We start from the raw sequence: 21,920 nt of genomic DNA, 5'->3' as shown, positions 1-21,920 counted from the left end.
AAATGATAAATAATTTCTCTGAAGCCCAGGTATTTGTACTCTTCATTAATCTGGAGATGGCCGATCCAATTCCATAGAAGATTCTTATCGCCCACTGGGTAAATATGGAAAGCACAAATGAACCATGGTATGTTTTAAAGGTTTTTTCTAAAGAAAAAGGGGAAAAGGTATGTTCTAAAGGTATTTTCCCATAGGGCGGTTGCTTTGTCAAACTCGGCCCTCTAAAGAAAAAGGGGAAAAGGTATGTTCTAGAGGTATTTCCCCATCATTTTTGCATGATTGATAGATGTATATAAGGTATTCATGACTCATCTTTTACTAAAATAGATGAATTCTTTTGTGAAATAGAACAATCTAAAAAGTATAGTTTTTGTTGCGAAGGAAGATATGAATAAGAAAAGCCACAAAAAGGTGGATGCTCATCATCCTTCGAGTTCAAAGAAGCATCATGAAATGACAAAGTTAAGATTAACACACCTTGTAAAAAAGATGGCGCTAAGAAATAAGAATGTCAGTCGAAAGGACATCAAGAGTTTCTATCCTTAGATTAGAAGAAAGTGTTAAAAGAATGTAAAATTTTTGAAGTTAATATAAGAATGTTAGTTGAAGAAAGCGTTGAAGTTTATGAAATTTATTAGTAGAAGGTTTATTTAGTATTAGTTAATTGTGTACTACTTAGTATAAGGTTGAGTTTCACTCAGCTAGGAGTTTACGTTCACACAATCAATCATCCTCGTGTCGAGAAGAAGGATGAATGAAATAAAAGAAGAGAAGGTTCACTTCCAAGGGCATATACAAAACTCATGTCTGTCTTCCCAAACAAGTAGTGGAGTCATCTTAAAGACAAGAACTAGATCTATTTCAAGAACTTAGTGATTTTGTACTTAAACCCTCATGGCGCGTATCTAGTCCATTTGTAAGCTTTTGGCCTTTTAAGGTTTTTCAAACTTTTTCAATGAACGTAAAATTAACTTATTTGATCAACTAATAAAAAAAGATTTATGTCAAATAACCCCCAATTTTGAACACTTAGAAGCCAGTGAAACAAAAATAAGAAAGAATTATAAAAGGAAAAGAAATAAATAAAAACAGTCTCATTCCATATAACTCTGCACAGCAATTCACTCACTAAATAATACTATCAAAAATCATAGCTAACGCAGACATAAACACAGTTTGTGACTTGAGCTGAAACAACAAAAATCCTAAAAGAACTTGCTCCTACAAACAATTCCAAGTATACATCCCTCCCATTGGGACATTTAGTCCTTAGCGATCGTAGATACAACAAAAGCTTCTGACATTTACAAAAGAATGTGATTGAGAAAATGCACTACTAATAACTTGCAACTCTGTATGTATCTTCCCGTAGTCGAGCTTAGTATGGTATAGCTCCAACCAGGAAACCTGTATTTCAGAACTCACAACTGGTCATAAATACACAACAAACCTCAAACTGAATGTGATTAGCAGTTTTGAGTATCTTTTAGCAAACTGTTCTATTCTAGCTAAGCTCATCCTCCACTCGAAGAGTTTGAAGAGTTCGCTTAGCGTAGATGGTAATAGCTGCAGTGGCACCGGCAGTAATGGAAAAGCCAACTATATTGTAGATAATCTGTTCCAAAGAAAAGAAACCACCATCATCAGTTGCATCTGCTAAGCTTTGAAATAGCCTCCCACTGCTCATGTAAACAAGTTGTAAGGAGAATGAAACAATGTTAGTTTTCGAAGAGGAACAAATTTCTGCAAAAGCATCTGTCACATTACATGGCATAATTTAATTTGACTCGTAAAAGCACATTTACCATATTAAATTTGGAAAGTAAAAGATAAAAAATAATAATAATAATGAAACACATGAAAACAGGAAAACAAGTGCCTAAATCTCATTTAAGTCGTCTGGTCACAGATAACCTTTTGGTTCACTACATAGTCACAAATGCAAAATTCACGCACTAAAGGATAGTTATGAAACCATTAAACCAGTGCCATTTGGAGATGTTGGCAACAGCATTCAGTTTACTTCTCAAAGGAATAGAAACTAAGGTAATGTATGAATAATGACTAGGTGTAAATAAACAGACTACAAGTTGATCATGAAATCTAAACATGTAGACTGTGAATCTATATGACCCTATCACATACTGCAAAGGAGAAGATAATAGCAGCACGAATAAAAAACTGATATAGTTTACTAGAGCAGATCCGCGAGGAGATTTACTAACCTGTAAATTGCAATAAAGATCTCATGCATGGTTCCTACCATTGAACCTGAGATATATGGACCATATCTAACATTGGTAGCAACTGCAGCGTAATTGAAAATTATATATGGAAATGGAGAGACCCTGATCAAGATGACAGATTGGAACTGGTGAAACCAATCTCCTTCACCAGCTAATCTTACAAAAGATGCTTTCTTGGGCCATTTCTCTAACCATTTCTAAGAAGTAACGACCGAAGTTACATAAGTATCTTAAGAATTACAAGTGATACTGAAGTAGATCAGAAGCAGAGACTAACGTGTATTTGGTGATGGAATAATGAACCAATAATAAAAGGCAATGACATGCCTATTATCATCCCAGACATAATCAGCAGAAAACCATAACCATAACCGAATGTCGTCCCTGCTAACCACATAGAGGGTGATGAGGGCAACAGAAGAGTTGGAAACAATGCGATTGTAGCAAAAAGTAATAGAGCAAGTGTTAGTCTGCTAAAGGATGCCATTTCCCAGTCCAAAACAGGAATAACCACCTGCCAGAAGCATAAAATCTATCAGTGCAAGCAAGGAATATATAGAAAATTCTGTCTAGTTTTGAAGATTATTTTTCAAGTGAGAAAATGCAGTCTAGTTTAAGATTTGGTAAAATGATTTGCCAATAATTATACATTTAAACTGTAGCTACATCCATATTTCGAAACACATTAAACTCCTAGCAGTTAAATTTAAAAAGAAGAACAAAGTAACAATCCCTAATTACTTCAATGATAATATTGGACATCATAAGGTCTACTTAACAACTAAGTTCCAGATCAAACAGCTACTATGGAGGGGTTCAAAACGTTCTATCACATCAAAAATGTTTGGATGACTTACATTCGGATTTGCAAAGTGAATGGTATGAGAAAAAGAAGGATTGTGGCTCATTGAATCCAACTAAATTTAATTTATAAGAAAGATAATATTAAATTTGATCACAATCACTCTTGTGATTCCATAACCAGCACTTAAGAAGTATTTATATGGCATGATGCAGTGTTTTGAAGTGGAATAAATCCATGAATCAAGTAGTTGGCCAAATGGTTTTCTGTTTGTTGTTGAGGTCATACAACAAGCATTCAACACTTGAATATCATGATCAAATGAACTCAACAGTCGTACAATGCAAATTGTTAATTGTCAACATCCTATTATCATTGTTAATCAAGATCTTAGAATGTCTTAAAGTAACGTCTCTTCTCTTTTGGCTCCCCATAGAGATTATTTTCTATGGAAACGATCTTTGATATCGATGTCTGTCAAGAAACTAATTATATGACACCAAAAAGTTTCCCTCAGGGCAACCCTAACACTGAGGATTGTGCGTACGAAGAAGAATAATCGACCAGATCGTCTTCCAACGACTGAAACAAAGAAATCCAACATTGATCTATCCAAACGAACAGTAGTATTAGACGAAAGGTGAGACCTTTTTGAGAATCCAAGGGCCGGCGAAGACGACGAGCGGCACAGTCGCAGCAAACAAGCAAATGCAGAGAGCCACCTTCACCCACCGCCCGAGCGAATTCCATATCCTAGGACCGGAATCGGGAGGCTCCGCCACAAACCCGACGGGCTCTCCCCCACCCAGCCTCACATAATCGCCATTCGCCCGGCCATCCCCCAGCTTCGCGCCGAGGATCAGGCCGGTATCGGCATTGCGAGCCTGGTACGTCATGGCTCCGCGAATGGATCAACCGAAGGTCGAGATCGCACAGAGAAGCACAGACATGGGCGGGATTGGTCCGAGACAAACAGGAAAAGATGCAATGCGCGAGGACTGAAGAAGCGGAACGGAAGAAACGGGGGAGCGTACCGCAAAGGCTTCAACTTGGGCTCGCGAACCCTAATTTTAATATACGGCCAGGCAAAAGCGGAGAGAGAAATCATTTTTATTTCCTCTTTCGTTTTCATTAAAGTATTAAACATCATTTCCAAATAAATAACGCCCTATATTATTCAAAGCTCACCCAGTTAGCGCGGGACAATGGCCTAATGATTGGGTTTTCAATGGAAAATCAAGGGATTAAGATTCAAATCTCAAATCTTAGTTGTGGTGTATTGTTAAAGATTTTTTCTCTCGTGAAAAGCGTATTCTTAGATAAGAATACTGATCGTCTGAATAAATCTTCATGATTTATATGATGATCGGTAGAAAATTTTGTGAGATTGATGGTCGATAGAAAATTTCTATGAGACTGAATCAATCATTCGTAGGATTAGTTGGTTTAAAACACTGACCTAATGCCAAATAAAAAAATCATCAAACTAAATCAAATCGATCTTTAAATAAATCAAACTGTTAAAATGATTGTTTAACTTGATTTTGTTGGATTTTTCGGACCGCGAAAACCGCTTTTCGCGTCGCGGAAATCCCGAATCGCCCAAGCCACGGATCTCGTGCAAGGTAAAACCGAACGAAAATACGAGTACGAGTTTGAAAAACTTTAATCTACAGTAGATCTACATAAGGATAAACCATTTATACCTTTGATGCGATGCCCTTCGCGTTCTCGCTCGTCCAAATGATGCCGGATCTCAAGACCGTCAAGCGCCGGTCCTCTAGAAGTATCCATACGGACACACTAGATGGAAATGACCAAAAACCAAGGTGTGCTAGCACCTATGTGGTTCGGCCAAGGGAGGAGAGGGAGAGGGAGAGCTTGAGAGGGAGAAGGAGGAAGATGCACACAAATGAATGAAAAATGAATTTCTTCACCCAAAACAAAGTGGCCGGCCACATTTCAAAATTCACATTAATTGCATTAATTGCAATTAATATGAAACCATAAAATCACATTAATTGCATTAATTGCAATTAATATGAAACCATTAAGAGAGTGACTTTGTCACTTCCATGAGGTGGCACCCATGATGATGTGGAACATCATTATTGGTCCACCTAATGCCAACTCACCAATGAGGTGGCAAAAGGTCAAGTCAAAATTGACCTTTGGTCTTCCTTCTCAAGTCAAGTCAAACTTGACTCAATCTCTACCATGGTGGATCTAATCCAACCATTTGATTCGAGCCAACTTAATATAATGAATCTAATTCATTAAATAAAATTGATTCAATGAGTCAAAATCTAAATTAGACTCATTTAACACATGAATCAACTTGAGTCGAACTCAAGTTAGCCCAATTAGGATTACTCTTAATCCAATTTGATTCATCAAATGAATCTAATCCTCTTGGTTCATCATATGAACCTAATCTCCACCTAATTGTCCTAAGTGTGTGACCCTATAGGTTCTTGTAACGTTGGCAATGCCCTAAACCCATTTAGGAGCATAAGTAATGAGCGGTATCTAGCAACACATCATTACTACCCAAGTTGCAAGAATGTCGAGATCCGACATCACCTTGTGACTACCAATTATGACTACTCACAAAATAATGACAAGTGTCCTTCTATCCTAGACATCTAGATTGATCAATATGAGGCATAGACCGTGTCATCCTCTAATCAATCTAAATCTTGAACTCCAAGTAGACTCACTCGATCAAATGAGCTCAACATCTAATGTTGACTCATTTGGGCATGACCATGCACTTAGTGGTCTCACTCTATCAAGAATACCGATGTCGCTCCCGTCATATGGGAGGGATAGATTCCATCTACATCACTCACATCCCTCCGCATAATTTGTTACATACCTAGTAATCGCCTTTATAGTCCACCCAGTTACGGGTGACGTTTGACGAAACTAAAGTACATAACTCCTTATGTAGGGATCCATGGTGACTTCAGGTCTAAGGACTAATAGTCATACTAATAGCCACATGAGAAAGTATATGACACTCATATAACGATCCATGATACTTTCTCATGGCGGGTCATTCAGTATACATTCTCTAATGCATACCCATGTGTCAGCTTGATATCTCTATATCCATGACTTGTGAGATCAAGTCATCGAGCTGACCTACATGCTAGTCTTATTGTATTAACATTGTCCCTGAATGCTAATACTCGACTAGGAATGATTTAGAGTAGTGTTCCCTATATCATCTCACTATCGATTCAACTAATCGATTGATATAGGTATGAACCTTCTACTCAAGGACGCTATTATACTTAGTCTATTTGACACTAATATAAATAAGTATAATAACCAAACAAATGTCTTTATTAATATACAAGAATATGATATACATGAGTCCATACAATCATCAAATGATTGGCTCTAGGGCTCTAACTAACAATCTCCCACTAGTACTAGTGTCAATCAGTATAGGCTCTAAGGCCTAAAGACCTAGTGTGACCATCATGCTTCCTCTGTGCCAAAGCCTTGGTCAAGGGATCTGCGATGTTAGCCTCTGTAGGTACTCTGCAAATCTTCACATCTCTTCTATCGATAATCTCTCGAATGAGATGGAAGCGCCGTAGTATGTGCTTGGTCCGCTGGTGTGAGCGAGGTTCCTTCGCCTGTGCTATAGCTCCATTGTTGTCACAATAGAGCTCAACTAGGTCAGCGATGCTAGGAACCACCCCAAGTTCAGTGATGAACTTGCGGATCCAAACTGCCTCCTTTGCTACCTCTGATGCAGCAATATACTCGGCTTCTGTTGTAGAATCAGCTTCGAACTCTTCCAGCTGACAGCACCACCATTAATGCAAAATACGAACCCTGACTGCGATCGGTAATCATCCTGATCGGTCTGAAAGCTGGCATCACTGTAACCCTTTACAGTTAGCTCATCATTGCCTCCATATATCAAGAAATATTCTTTAGTCCTTCGTAAGTACTTAAGAATATTCTTGACCGCTATCCGGTTTCAGACTGGTATCTTCTCGTCATGTTCAAAGCATACGAGACATCGGTCGAGTACACAGGCGTGGCGTACATGATCGATCCTATGGCCGAGGCATAAGGGATCGATCCATGCGGTCTCTCTCTCTAGAAGAGGGACCTTGAGTCTTGAAGACTCACACCATGTGACATCGGCAGAAATCCCTTCTTAGAGTTCTGCATGGCAAACCGAAGGAGTACCTTGTCAATATATGTACTCTGACTTAGGCCAAGCAATCTTTTAGATCTATCTCTATAGATCTGTATCCCTAGAATGCGGGATGTCTCACCTAAGTCCTTCATTGAGAAGCAACTCCCTAGCCAGGTCTTGACAGACTGAAGCATAGGGATGTCCTTCCCAATGAGTAGTATGTCATCCACATATAATATGAGGAAGACAACTATGTCCCCTACAACCTTCTTGTAGACACAAGGCTCATCTTCGTTCTTGATGAAATCAAACTGTTTGATCGCATCATCGAATCGAAGATTCCAGCTCTGAGAAGCTTGCTTTAGTCCATAAATGGACCTATGCAGCTTGCATACTCTACTAGTATGCTGTGGATCTACAAAACCCTCAGGTTGTGTCATGTACACATCCTCGAGTAGGTTTCCATTCAGAAACGTGGTTTTGACATCCATCTGTCATATCTCATAGTCATGGTAGGCTGCAATAGCAAGCATGATCCGAATGGACTTAAACATCGCCACTGGAGAAAAGGTTTCATCATAGTCAATACCATTAATCTGCTTGAAACCTTTAGCTACCAAGCGACCCTTATAGATAAGTCCATCCATGTCAGTCTTTCTCTTAAAGACCCACTTGCACCCAATGAGTTTTACCCCTTCAGGTGGATCAACCAAAGTCCATACTTGGTTGGTGTACATGGATTCTATCTCGGATCTCATGGCTTCTAGCCATTTCTCAGAATCTGGTCTCATCACAGCTTCTTGATAGGTGGTAGGCTCATCCTCTATGAGCACAATGTCATCATGGTCAGACAAGAGAAATGAGTATCTCTCGGTGACGACGTACCCTATCGGACCTGCGAAGAGGTATGTCTACTTGAACTGGTTGTTGTTCCTCAACTCCTTGTGGAACAACATCATCCACAACACTTTGTGGTTCGGTTCAATTTCCATCGAGGCATTCGTGCTATTGTTCGCATCTTGAACTTCTTCAAGATCGAAGCGCGCCCACTAGTCTTTCTAGAAACAAAGTCCCTTTCTAGAAAGACCCCGTCTTTGCCACAACTACCTTGTCGAATGTAGAAGTAATATCCTTAGTTTCCTTGGGATATCCGATGAAATAGCACTTGTCGGTTGGGTCCTAACTTGTCCGAGACTGACGTGAACGTAAGCCTCACAACCCCAAATCCTCATGAAAGACACCTGGGCATCTCTCCCAGTCCATATCCTATATGATGTCTTTATCACGGCCTTTGATGGAACTCGGTTGAGTATGAAAGCTGCCGTGTCTAGAGCATATCCCCATAGATATGTCGGAAGATCTGTGTGACTCATCATAGATCGCACCATATCTAATAAGGTACGATTCCTCCTTTCGGATACACCATTCCACTGTGGTGTTCCAGGAGGAGTGAGTTGAGATAAAATCTCACACTCAGCTAAGTAGTCACGAAACTCATGGCTTAAGTATTCACCACCTCGATCTGATCGAAGTACCTTAATACTCTTGCCAAGCTGGTTTTGTACTTCATTCTTGAATTCTTTGAACTTTTTAAAGGATTCAGACTTATGTGTCATCAAGTACACATAACCGTATCTACTAAAATCATTAGTAAATGTGATGAAGTATCTATAACCGCCTCTAGCAGCAACATTGAAAGGGCCACATACATCACTATGTATGAGTCCTAACAAATCAGTTGCTCTCTCGCTATGCCCACTAAAGGGGGTCTTGGTCATCTTGCCTCGTAGGCATGACTCGTATATCTCATATGATTCTAAATCAAATGAGTCCAGCAAACCATCCTTATGGAGCTGGGATAAGCGCTTGTCATTTATATGACCTAAGCGACAGTGCTAGAGGTATGTTTGGTTCATGTCATTTGACTTGAACCTCTTGGTACTAATGTTATAGATAGGGCTCTCAAGGTCTAGAATATAGAGTCCGTTTATTAGTGGTGCACTACAATAGAACATATCTTTCAAATAAGCGAACAACATTTGTCTTTTATTATAAAGAGTACCCTTTCTTGTCTAAACAAGAAACGAAACTATGTTCTTAGTAAAAGCGGGCACATAACAACAATCATCTAAATCTAGTACAAGCCCGGAGGGCAGATAGATGATAAGTTCCTATAGCAATAGCAAACTCGTGCTCCATTGCCTACTCGTAGGTCTATCTCACCCTTCGTCAATGCCTCTCAGCGATTGTACATTAGTACAAATGTGCAAGCACATCCAGTATCTAATACCCACGATGAAGAAATAGAGGTTGACTTCTATAACATTTATACCTGAGTAGAAATCTTATTTCTCTTCTTCTTAAGATCTTCTAGGTATTCTTTGGAGTTCCTCTTCCGATTGCCTTGCTTGTCCTTGATATAGGTGACAAAGATGTTCAACCATATCGTAGCGTTCATCAACTCATGTTGCTTCAAGCTCCGAGTTCATGGTCGCGAGCATTAGAGACACATCTAATGCGTCGTCTTGATGCTTCTTGTAAGCATTTTTGTCGGCTCACGGGGCATTGGCGGGAGGAGCCTCCGAATGGGCTGCTCCAGTTTACGCTCCCGGGTGAGAACTATTCTCAAGTTCCTGTACCAGGAAATTCGCTCGTTGAGCTTGTCCTTCTCAATGACGGATCGCGGGAGAAGGAATTCGTGTTTGACGTCATGGTTATCTACAACAGAAAATTTGCAGAAATAAATATCATATTCTTTAAAAATCATTTAATTAGGCCTTTTAATTAAATGATGCTCCCACTGAATTCTATAATTCTTGTGGGACAAGATCCACATCATACTAACCCTTGAGTTAGCTTTGGCTAATACGCCCAAGGCTTAGTATGATCGGTAGGTAACGATTACCAATTACATCTCTATGCAACTCTTGTTTATAGGATCAATATCCGCATTTATATTAAAACTCGAGTTAGCTTTGGCTATGCCCGAGAGTTAGATGTGATATTGACCTATCTTTCCAACTATTAGAAGAATGCCTATAGTTGACTCGATCTAACCGAGCAACTAGGAATACTCAATCTAATTGAGTTTGTATTCACCCATGCGTTGATAGGCGGGACCAAGATTGTCCCTCCGTACCCTAGCAAGATAATATGTATTACTCTGCTTTGGCAGATTCAACAATACATGTGATCGAGGTAGTGATAGGTATCACGGCACGGTTAGGCATTTTAGAGTTGGTTCGATCTAGATCTAATCTAATCGAGAAGAATGCATCTTGTGCACGACTTAGATCTAATCTAATCGCAAGGGTGCATCATGTGCACGACTTAGATCTAATCTAATCGTTAAGGCACTAATTAATTAATTAATTATTAAACATGCATCAAATACATAATAATTAATTAATTAATCTATTTGTGATTTAGTCATGACCCTACTACGATCTTCTCAAGCCAATGAGAAGATCGATTGGTCAACCTAGGGTCAACAGCTTCTCCAAGCGCCTCCCTTTGACCACCTTGTGTTGCTCGTGCCCGCCTCGGAACTCCGTCTCGTGTGGACCCTCCACCGCTCCAATTTGTACATTACAATTTGAAACTCGAGTTACATTCGAGTCTAAATCTAATTTACAACAAGAAAATATGAGAAGGCACGACACGCAGGTCGCGAATATAATACAACACTCGCAAACACATAACGGCACGCAGGCCGTATTATGAATTACAACACAACCAATCATATTGGGCTTTGGGCCATGACTATCACAAATTAATATATATAATTCAAAATTATATATTTTCATAATTTTTTATAATTTTAAAATTAATTTTTACAATTTTACGAATAAAATTTCCCGGCGGTCCCGTTTAGCGGCTTCGGGCGCAATCGCGGAACGGATCCCCTTGCGGGGCCCAGGGGCATCGCCCCTACCCGCGATCTAACCATCGCGAGGGTTCCTTTGCAATCCAACAGCGCCTAAACCCGCTGTCCCAAAACGATTTGGGTCGAGACATTGCCGTTTCGGAAAAATCTTCCCGGCGGGTTCGTTTTTAGCGATTTCGAGTGCAATCGCGGAGCAAATCCCCTTGCGGGGTTAGGGGCAGTACCCCTACCCACGATCTAACCATCGTGAGTTGCTCCTTTGCGATCTAATGGCACCCAAGCTCGTTGTCCCAAAAGGATTTGGGGCAAAACGAAGCCGGTTTTGAAAGATCTTTCCGGTAGCCGAAGCCTACAAGTGCCGAGACACTTGTGCTTCGCTTCTATGGAAAAATTACCCATAAAATCATAAAAAACTAATTTTTACAGAAAATCACAGAAGGTTTTATTTTTCATAAAAATAAAAATAAACTCGTACAAGCCTTGCACGTGGCTCTGATACCACTGTTGAGTTTTTCGGGCCGCGAAAACCGCTTTTCGCGTCGCGGAAATCCCGAATCGCCCAAGCCACGGATCTCGTGCAAGGTAAAACCGAACGAAAATACGAGTACGAGTTTGAAAAACTTTAATTTACAGTAGATCTATATAAGGATAAACCATTTATACCTTTGATGCGATGCCCTTCGCGTTCCCGCTCGTCCAAATGATGCCGGATCTCAAGACCGTCCTCTAGAAGTATCCACACGGACACACTAGATGGAAATGACCAAAAACCAAGGTGTGCTAGCACCTATGTGGTTCGGCCAAGGGAGGAGAGGGAGAGGGAGAGCTTGAGAGGGAGAAGGAGGAAGATGCACACAAATGAATGAAAAATGAATTTCTTCACCCAAAACAAAGTGGCCGGCCACATTTCAAAATTCACATTAATTGCATTAATTGCAATTAATATGAAACCATAAAATCACATTAATTGCATTAATTGCAATTAATATGAAATCATTAAGAGAGTGACTTTGTCACTTCCATGAGGTGGCACCCATGATGATGTGGAACATCATTATTGGTCCACCTAATGCCAACTCACCAATGAGGTGGCAAAAGGTCAAGTCAAAATTGACCTTTGGTCTTCCTTCTCAAGTCAAGTCAAACTTGACTCAATCTCTACCATGGTGGATCTAATCCAACCATTTGATTCGAGCCAACTTAATATAATGAATCTAATTCATTAAATTAAATTGATTCAATGAGTCAAAATCTAAATTAGACTCATTTAACACATGAATCAACTTGAGTCGAACTCAAGTTAGCCCAATTAGGATTACTCTTAATCTAATTTGATTCATCAAATGAATCTAATCCTCTTGGTTCATCATATGAACCTAATCTCCACCTAATTGTCCTAAGTGTGTGACCCTATAGGTTCTTGTAACGTTGGCAATGCCCTAAACCCATTTAGGAGCATAAGTAATGAGCGGTATCTAGCAACACATCATTACTACCCAAGTTACAAGAATGTCGAGATCCGACATCACCTTGTGACTACCAATTGTGACTACTCACAAAATAATGACAAGTGTCCTTCTATCCTAGACATCTAAATTGATCAATATGAGGCATAGACCGTGTCATCCTCTAATCAATCTAAATCTTGAACTCCAAGTACACTCACTCGATCAAATGAGCTCAACATCTAATGTTGACTCATTTGGGCATGGTCATGCACTTAGTGGTCTCACTCTATCAAGAATACCGCGCGATGTCGCTCCCGTCATATGGGAGGGATAGATTCCATCTACATCACTCACATCCCTCTACATAATTCGTTATATACCCAGTAATCGCCTTTATAGTCCACCCAGTTACGGGTGACGTTTGACGAAACTAAAGTGCATAACTCCTTATGTAGGGATCCATGGTGACTTCAGGTCTAAGGACTAATAGTCATACTAATAGCCACATGAGAAAGTATATGACACTCATATAACGATCCATGATACTTTCTCATGGCGGGTCATTCAGTATACATTCTCTAATGCATACCCATGTGTCAGCTTGATATCTCTATATCCATGACTTGTGAGATCAAGTCATCGAGCTGACCTACATGCTAGTCTTATTGTATTAACATTGTCCCTGAATGCTAATACTCGACTAGGAATGATTTAGAGTAGTGTTCCCTATATCATCTCACTATCGATTCAACTAATCGATTGATATAGGTATGAACCTTCTACTCAAGGACGCTATTATACTTAGTCTATTTGGCACTAATATAAATAAGTATAATAACCAAACAAATGCCTTTATTAATATACAAGAGTATGATATACATGAGTCCATACAATCATCAAATGATTGGCTCTAGAGCTCTAACTAACAGATTTGTATATATATTCAATTTTTTGAATATATTAAGTCTTAGAGGTGACCGATTCAGCTCCACAAAAAATTTTTATCGACTATCAGAATAAATTTGGAAGCGCGCATAGTACCTCACGCTAGGGGCGTAGCCACCTTAAGGAGAAGGGGTGCGACCACCCCCTCTCATATTTTATTAAAACATATATATATATAAAGTGCTTATCCTCCCTACTCATATTTTATTAAAAAATTATATATATCTATATATATATAAAGTGCTTATCCTCACTTTGAGTAATTGATTCATTTCCATTCAATGTCGAACACCGTTAAGTATTGAATTTTAAAAATAAAATATATAATAATAAACGGATAAACTAAATTATAGGACACAAAGTAAGGAAGTTAAATTAAAATTAAATCGAGTTTGAACTAAATTTAACGGATAGATATGAAGATAAGTATTATGTTGGTTCAAATTGAAATTGATTTGAAGTTGAGTTATGACCAAACTAAGTTTAATATTTAAACGAGTTCGAACGATTTAAAAAGAATTAGGATATTTTTGACGAAACTTTTCATTTTTTTTTCTCTCCCTCTTCTCCCTATGCATGTTACACCCCAACCGTACCGTATGTCACCCCTTCGTCCATTCCTCTCTTTTATTTTTTTTCCTCTTCTTCCTCATTTGCTTCTTCTCCTTCTCTTCTCCAATGTTAGTAAACCTATAATTTTTTCCTCTCCTTTTTAAAGCACAAGAGTTTTTTTCTTCTCCTTTCTCTTCTCCTATAAGCAAGAAATGCAATACCAGTTGCTGTCCTCTTTTAGCAACAAGATCAAGCAGCCATCAACCCCCCTATCTTCTTCCTCTTCTGGTATTTTTTTAAGATTTTATTGGCACAACAAAATAATCATGTTTTATCTTACCTTTTCTCCTTGTGTTATTGCCGAGCTCACCGAAGCTAGTCAAGGTTTCTAACGAAGAAAGTAAAGTTCTTTTTTTTTTTTTTACTTTTTCCTCTCTATTTTATCTTCTCTATTTTTCTCAAAAACAATGATCTTCCAAGAGTTGTAAGTTATTCCTTTCTTGTTTCATGAATTTTTTAAAATTGTCTCTTCTAATCAAAAATCCTGACTACGCCCCTGCCTCACGCTGTGATAGGACAAATGTCCTCGTAATTTACTCCTAAAGAATGTAGAGTCGTCAAGATTGCTAAGTTGACGGTGTTGCTCAAAAAGTTAAGAGGGGTTGTCAAAACAAATTGATTAGATCATGTTGGTCGGTTTAAATTATGATTAAATAGGCTTGTCAATTCAGAAAAGCTGGTTAGTTTAGTTGATCTAGATAGGGTTGATTGGATTGATTAGCTTGGATGAGCCAATCTAGGGTGTCAAAAATAAATATAATTTGTTAATTCGATCCGAGTCAATCTGAAAAATATTATATTAGAATTGGAGATTTTTAAGTTCGAATTAAGAATTTTTGGATTGTGTTAGGATCCGTTTAGATTTGAATTGATTCAGATGGTCTTGAATTTATAATTTTCTTAAGGCTAAATCATATTATATTTTAAAAATTAAGCTGATTTATATACCTAATAACGTAATATTAATATAATAATAATGAAATATTAAAAAATAAAAGTAAACAATTATTAGGAAAAAACTAAAAAAAGACTATTTTAATTGGGTCCAGATTATTCGGATGGATCTCCATCTTAATAGTTAGAGCAACCACAGTGGGAGCTCTTCCGAGCTCCCACTGTGACGTGGATGGGATGAAAAACCTCCCTCCCATGGTGGAGGGAGGTTTTTTGATTAAAATGAAGAACGGCTCCGTCGCTGTGGAGCCGCTTCTTCATCTTTTTCATTTTTTCTTTATTTAATAATTAAAAAAAAACAAAAAACTTAATAATTAAATCTGCTTCTCATTTCAGTGAGAACAGCCGTTGGACAACGGCTAATTTTTAGCCGTTGTTCAACGGTCATAATTATTATTTTTTTAATTTATTTTTTTATAAATACATGATCGATTTTATATTTTTCATTCATCTCCTTGTTATCTTTGCTTTCTATTTCTTTCCTCAATTCTCTATATTTTTCAACCACAAAAATATCTTGATTTATTTCCAATGACTCACAATCCAGATCGATCTATGCTTCAGGAATTCTGGAGAAATGAATTGGCGGAAGATGCGGAGGATATAGATGAACGAAGAATGCTCCAACTATATGAGCAGCGACAAACGGTACATCAAAGAGCTCAAAGTTCTTCCAGTAGAACACAGAGGAGAAGGTATTTGAATCGGGATCGTGAAGTTGGGCATGCTCGTCTTTTCAATGATTACTTTTCTGATGATCCGGTATATCCTGATGACATATTTCGACGTCGATTTCGAATGAAAAAAGAGTTATTCCTTCGTATAGTTGATGCCGTGAAAAATCATTCCGAATATTTTCAATGGAAGGTCGATGCAGCAGGGAAAAAAGGTTTGTCACCACTTCAGAAATGCACAGCGGCTATTCGTCAATTGGCGTATGGAGCCCCTGCTGATCATTATGATGAGTATCTACGGATTGCTGAAACAACTGCCATCCAATGTTTATTCAACTTTTGCCGATGTGTAATTGAAGTGTTTGGTGCCCAATATTTAAGAAGACCTAATGCTGCTGATATCCAACACTTGCTTGAAATGCATGAGCAGAGACATGGTTTCCCTGGCATGTTGGGCAGTCTTGATTGTATGCATTGGCAATGGAAAAATTGCCCCGTCGCTTGGAAAGGTCAGTTTACTCGAGGAGATCATGGCGTCCCAACAATTGTGCTCGAAGCCGTTGCATCTTCGGACTTGTGGATATGGCATGCCTTTTTTGGGATTGCAGGGTCACGCAATGATATCAATGTGCTTAATGAATCACCATTATTCAACGACGTCTTACAAGGGAATGCACCAGAGGTTAATTTCACGATTAATAATACACAATATACAAAAGGATACTATCTGACCGATGGGATCTATCCAGAATGGGCTACTTTCGTCAAGAGCTTTCCATGTCCCAGGATCCTAAAAGAAAAATATTTAAGGAACGACAGGAGGTTGCGAGAAAAGATGTCGAGAGGGCATTTGGGGTGCTCCAATCACGATGGGCAATGATAAAAGGTCCAGGACGATTTTGGTACAAGGATAATTTGAAGGACATCATGTATACCTGTATTATTTTGCACAACATGATTATTGAGAATGAGGGAGATGCAGTAGTCAATTGGTCGGACGATGAAGGAGATTCTCAATCACAAATATTTCAAGGCTCCACTCAAGAATTTCAAGCATATATCCGTAGAAATTAAGAGCTACGTGATAATCAGCTACATCATCAACTTCGAGCCGACTTAGTTGAGTATATCTGGACACGCTATAATTGTAATCAGTGGAAAAATAATTTATTAATTGTGATATATGTATTGTGATATTTATGTAATTTTTTTAATTATGAAAGTTATTTTATGTTAGTAATTTATGAATTTAAATTTTATTAAAATTTAATTATATAAAATGTAAATATGAAAAAGAGATAATGAAATATATATAATGAAAAGTGTGGGACCCATGAAAAAGTTGTTGAGAGGTTTTTTGATAGTGGAAAGAGGTATGGGATTTTTAATTTTTGATGTGGCACAGATGTGACAACGAAGGAGCTCACAGTGAGGTTTAACCACTGTGGATGCTCTTAAATCTCATTCCAAGTGAAGAATTTGTGGACGGAACCTCGTTTGCTTTGTCTTGGGCTGTTAACTCATCCTAATTTTTTTAATTATTATTATCTATATAAATTTTATTAAGTATTTAATTTTTAACAAAATAAATAAATAAATAAATCGAATCATCAAACACGAAGTAGTGAAGATGATGATTTAGAAATTAGATTGAGGTCAAATAAATTTCATCGGATAGATATGAAAATAAGGAATATGTTAATTTAAATCGGGATTGATTTAATTTTGATTTAACCCTTCTTCTTCTTTTTCTTTTGTTATTTTCCAGCCTGACTATAGCACCCTAATCCTTCTTCATCTCCAACCAGAGCTACTCTTATTTTATCAAAGAGGATAAGACTTTTAGTTTCAGCCTTGAAATTGTTTTATTGGAGAGTGTAATGTAATATAATGATTTTTTTATTATATATATGATTTACTATATCTTTCATAATAATATGAGCATGTGTGGTGATAAAATTATAAAATTTTTCTCCAGAACTCCGTATTTACAAGAGCTTCATGCACTAGATTGTTATATTAATTTCAAGCTCATCGCAAATTTTAATTCTTGGATTCGTCCATGCTACACCGATAGTCTTGCGAGCTATCTATCCCCAACCCTATAACTTTCCTAATAGTGGAATCAATGAGATTGTTGGCGATCAAATTTTAGGAAGCTTGCCTTTTGCAATTTGGCCGGTCTAACAGATGAAAGTTCAAGAGGTGAAGGTCTTAGCAGATGAAAGTCCAAGAGAATTATTCTAGTAAAGAAGAATGTTTTTAGAATAAACATTATTATGCTTTTGTTTTTTTTATAAAAATAAAAAGGTGCCTTAATATAATATTATTAATTGTCACAATGCTGACGTGAAGGATTTGCATTCATTAATGGATGATAGTGTTCAAGTTAGTTAGTTAGTTGTTATTGTGGTTAATTAGTTCTGTTGATTTGTCTTTATCACATATATGTTAGCTTAGTTAGGTTAGAGGGAGGGAAGGTGAACTATCCGTTAAGAAAAATTTTTCTCGAATTTTTAACTCAGATTAGTAGTATTAAAAAAATAGAATAAATGAACAAAAAAATATATTGCTAAAAGAGTTATTTGGTTATAACTAGAAAGGTTGTTAATCCAAGACAAATAAAGACATTAAATATCTTTTTTTTTGAAGGAGAAGAAGCCTCTTACACGCGTTGTAAGTTCGGAAAGTAACTAGGAAATGAATACAGAAGTTGTTACCATATTTCCTAGGTCCAGGGGTCTTTTTATAACCCATGGGAAAAGTTATCCGTGGCTGGAAGACGCCTCCAACAAATTGGAAGGCGCCTCCAACAGACTGGAAGGCGCCTCCAACGAGGCGTCAAAGGATAAAACTTTATCCTTTGACAACGGCTAAACTCAGCCTGGTCGAAGGCGCCTTCGTACTGTTCATCGAAGATGTCTTCCATACATGAAAGGCGCCTTCCATAGTGAAAGTGTGGAGACGCCTCGGAGGCACCTTCAACTTCATTTGAAGGTGTCTCCAACAGTATTTCCAGTACATGTGAAAAAACAATGCAAACAAGAGGATTTATATGATTTGAAACCCCGACCAACTCTTACTATATAGCCTGATCTGGTGGTAAGGACGGGGGACCCTCGTTGGCGGGAGGTCAACGACACATGGAGATCAATAGCCAAGAGGGTCAACCCCAAGGTCGTGCCGAGTGGACAGAGGTCACCCCGAGCGGACTGGGGGGCCGACCGAGCATTCGACCAACCGAACATCCGGCCAAGGGGCTCCCAGGCCGGACGAAAGACAGCCCGACCAGGGTCGGGTTTCCGATGCTCAAGGTAAAAGAATCTCTGGGCCGAGCGGACAGGCCGCTCGGCCGAGCCACAGAACAATAAGGCGCAATCCCATCCGGGCACATGAGCAGGGCTTCCCCGCCCAGTCCGAGGTATGCGCATTCCTGGAGGCCATGAGCGCCGAGAGAATGGTCCGCTCAGACTGGGAATAGGCAAGAGGCGCAAAGGGACAGCTAGTAACAATCATCCTCGAGACACCTGCCGCCGACAAACAGCATGGTCGGCGGCCGGACAAGACAGAGTATCGTACGGTGGAAGTTTCCACCGACACATCAGGGATATGCTCGGACAATTGCGGAATGACGTCAGACATGCTTTTCTGACACAACTCTATTGAGGTATGTTTGGGGAAGCGTGCACGCATCGAGAAGCATGCACGCGCTTCCCTGGAGTCCTATATAAGGACCCCCAGACTTCGACGGAGGTATGCGATTCTCATCACTGTAGTCACAGTAGCGTTACTTTGCTCATCTTCTTCTTCATTGCCTGACTTGAGCGTCGGAGGGTCGTCGCCAGGAAACCCCTCCCGGCTCGGCTTCTTTGCAGGTTCATTGGAGGTCTACACCATCATCCGAGGACAGCGAAGAGCGCCACGTTCCCAGCGTCCATCGACTCAGCGCTCGGACAGGATCATAGCCTATGACCAAAATTTAGATATCTTCTACTCTTCTTATGAATGAAACTTTTGGCATAAGAGAAAAGTTATAATTAGGGAAAGAGAGATCAAGTGGAATACAACAACAATAATTAAATTTTATTTCACTAGATAGTTCAGCTATATGAATTTTTTTACAAAACTCTTTTGACATTTCATTTATCTTGAGTTGACTTATCAGCTTCTCAAGCTTTAATTGGTTACAAAATACATTCATGAATTGTGTCATTGACCACTAACTAAAGTTTTATATATTCCTGGTCTAATCTAGACCATGAGTAAACTTCTTTTGCACAAATGCTCTCATTGCTAAGAGTATCTTTTCCTTAGATTTCGTTTGCAAAGAAGTCTTACTTGTAGGTCTTTCTTTTCTGTATAGCATTTAATCACTCTTAACCTATAAAAATTTTCATTTGTTGAGTATTTGATTATTTTTAACTTATCCAGACTTTCCTTATTGTACCTACACTACTGATGTCAAGTAACTTGCACATGCACACTTACACTTTGTTAGTAAACATCACATACAATAGCTTAAACTTTTATCTAAGCATCAAAACCATCTAATGATATGATTACACCAACAAGTCCTCAAACATTTTTAGGTCACGACTCTAGTGAATATGCCCTTTGTAGTTTGATACACAAGAGAAAGTATGAATAAGAAAGGACTAATTATTGTTCATGTGATGACATTTGACTGCAAAGCTTTTATGCATGTGCCAAAAGGGACATAATAGAAGCTTAATAGTAAGTCAACTTCATGCAACAAGACAGTCCATTGCATGAAAGTCCTATTGATGTGAGGTCCTGAGAAAATAGGTGCAATCCTCTCTCTGTTAGTTTATCTTGAAATGGTCAAGTTAGAGAAAGTGGATTGAGAAGATTATAGGTGCAATCGTACGTCAAATAACAGCTTTCACTCTAAATACTAATGGATGGAAGATCAGGGCAGGAGTAAAATTTTGCTGGAGAGTGAGCAATTCTTCACATAGAAAAAGAGATTCCATCAGCAAAGCTCCAAACAAGCAGCAGCTACTACACCCCAAAGGCCAAAGCCAAGCATGCACCAACACTTTCCAGCCTTGAAAAAGAATGAACAGTCCCTACCTTCCAAACCCTTAGCTTATTCGTGTGCCAAAAGACAGTTTAATTAGCACCTCTGATTAAACTAATGATCATGTTCACAAGATGGTGCAAAAATTTGGATTGTCTTGAGCACTTTGCACATAGTAAAACTGTGCGGCATCGTACGGATTGTAGTAGATTTTGTATGGATTCACAAGCTCCACTGCTGCCATTTGCTGATCATCGTCGGGCACCTCTTTCTTAGCCTCCTCCTCTTGCTTTTCTTCTTTTACTTCCACCTCGATTGCTTCCTCTTCCTCCTTCTCCTCCTCGTCCTTTGCGGGGCCGACGGAGAGGATGTCGGTGTGCCGAGATTTTCTCAGCTTCATCACGAGGCTAACGGGATCCACCGACCCGACCACTGTCATTTTCTTTTCATTCACATCGATTCCTATCGAATCGATTCCTGCCCGATCGAGTGAACCACGTACGGTGCAATTAGTATAAGTCAAATTGGAAGGGGGAGAAGAAGGAGAGGGAGATTTGCCTGGGAGGGACGAGACGACCTTCATGGCCTTTTGCTTCTCCTTCGCGTCGTTTATGTCCAAATTTAGCACAATCTTCTGCAAATGAAGAAACATAGATCAATAACAAAAAATGTACCAGCATATGTACACTTCGAAGAGAACTACATATAGATATATAACCATAATGAAACACAAACTAGATCGGTCTAACCTTCATCGATCGCTTGAATGAAGGGCAAAAAGGCGCAAATGAATGAGTTAATTAACAAGAGGAGGAAGAGGAAGATGGATGTGGTCTAGCTGAAGTGGAGTACAGTGAAGGAAACAATTATGGTGTGGGAGTCTTGTGCCATCTATGGTATATAAAAGAAAAGGTGTTTGGGCGTTCCTAACTTCCTAGGATCATTTTGTTTAACAAAGAAAGAGAGAGCTATATATATATATATATATATATATATACTAACTATAGTATTACCCTCGGGGTTATGATATAGTACTAGAGCACTCAGATTGTCATTCTAAATGTGATGTAATTTTAAAGGATACTGGACTTCTTGACTACTTGCCGTAAGCGCTTTCCGATTTACTATAATGGCTGGTGGAAAAATC

At 38.8% G+C, this 21,920-nt stretch overlaps 2 protein-coding genes and 1 pseudogene across 4 annotated transcripts; 1 reads left to right on the top strand and 2 right to left on the bottom strand.

Moving 5' to 3' along the window:
• Positions 1–1,189: 1,189 nt before the first annotated feature.
• LOC122022261 (uncharacterized membrane protein At4g09580-like) lies at positions 1,190–4,124 on the bottom strand. Of its 2 annotated transcripts, none has more exons than XM_042580213.1 (4): positions 3,696–4,124; positions 2,524–2,760; positions 2,226–2,443; positions 1,190–1,679 (listed from the first exon to the last, which is right to left on the bottom strand). In XM_042580213.1, the coding sequence occupies exons 1-4, from the start codon at positions 3,942–3,944 to the stop codon at positions 1,505–1,507; spliced, it is 879 nt and encodes a 292-aa protein (XP_042436147.1). In that variant the 5' UTR covers positions 3,945–4,124; the 3' UTR covers positions 1,190–1,504. The 2 variants fall into 2 exon arrangements, with proteins under 2 accessions (XP_042436147.1, XP_042436148.1); XM_042580214.1 differs by having other exon boundaries at positions 1,190–1,615.
• Positions 4,125–15,565: 11,441 nt separating this feature from the next.
• LOC122023345 lies at positions 15,566–16,926 on the top strand (annotated as a pseudogene).
• Positions 16,927–20,781: 3,855 nt separating this feature from the next.
• On the bottom strand, positions 20,782–21,679 carry LOC122025182 (heavy metal-associated isoprenylated plant protein 39-like). Of its 2 annotated transcripts, XM_042583955.1 has the most exons (3): positions 21,523–21,679; positions 21,332–21,407; positions 20,782–21,250 (listed from the first exon to the last, which is right to left on the bottom strand). In XM_042583955.1, exons 1-3 carry the CDS (start codon positions 21,526–21,528, stop codon positions 20,901–20,903), a joined length of 432 nt encoding a protein of 143 aa, XP_042439889.1. In that variant the 5' UTR covers positions 21,529–21,679; the 3' UTR covers positions 20,782–20,900. The 2 variants fall into 2 exon arrangements, with proteins under 2 accessions (XP_042439889.1, XP_042439888.1); XM_042583954.1 differs by having other exon boundaries at positions 20,782–21,407.
• Between the last annotated feature and the right edge of the window lie 241 nt (positions 21,680–21,920).

Source organism: Zingiber officinale, chromosome 9B (genome assembly GCF_018446385.1).
Source record: "Zingiber officinale cultivar Zhangliang chromosome 9B, Zo_v1.1, whole genome shotgun sequence".
Classification (NCBI taxonomy): Eukaryota; Viridiplantae; Streptophyta; class Magnoliopsida; order Zingiberales; family Zingiberaceae; genus Zingiber; species Zingiber officinale.
This window is presented reverse-complemented; position numbering and strand designations above follow the sequence as displayed.

What these genes read in the sequence shown, in the direction of transcription:
- LOC122022261 (XM_042580213.1), bottom strand. Translation starts at nt 3,944, where the DNA reads ATGACGTACCAGGCTCGCAATGCCGATACCGGCCTGATCCTCGGCGCG. An exon ending in GCCCTTGGATTCTCAAAAAG is followed by an intron (nt 2,761 to 3,695) that starts GTCTCACCTTTC and finishes TGCTTCTGGCAG; the next exon opens with GTGGTTATTCCTGTTTTGGA. An exon ending in ATCTTTATTGCAATTTACAG is followed by an intron (nt 1,680 to 2,225) that starts GTTAGTAAATCT and finishes TTACATGAGCAG; the next exon opens with TGGGAGGCTATTTCAAAGCT.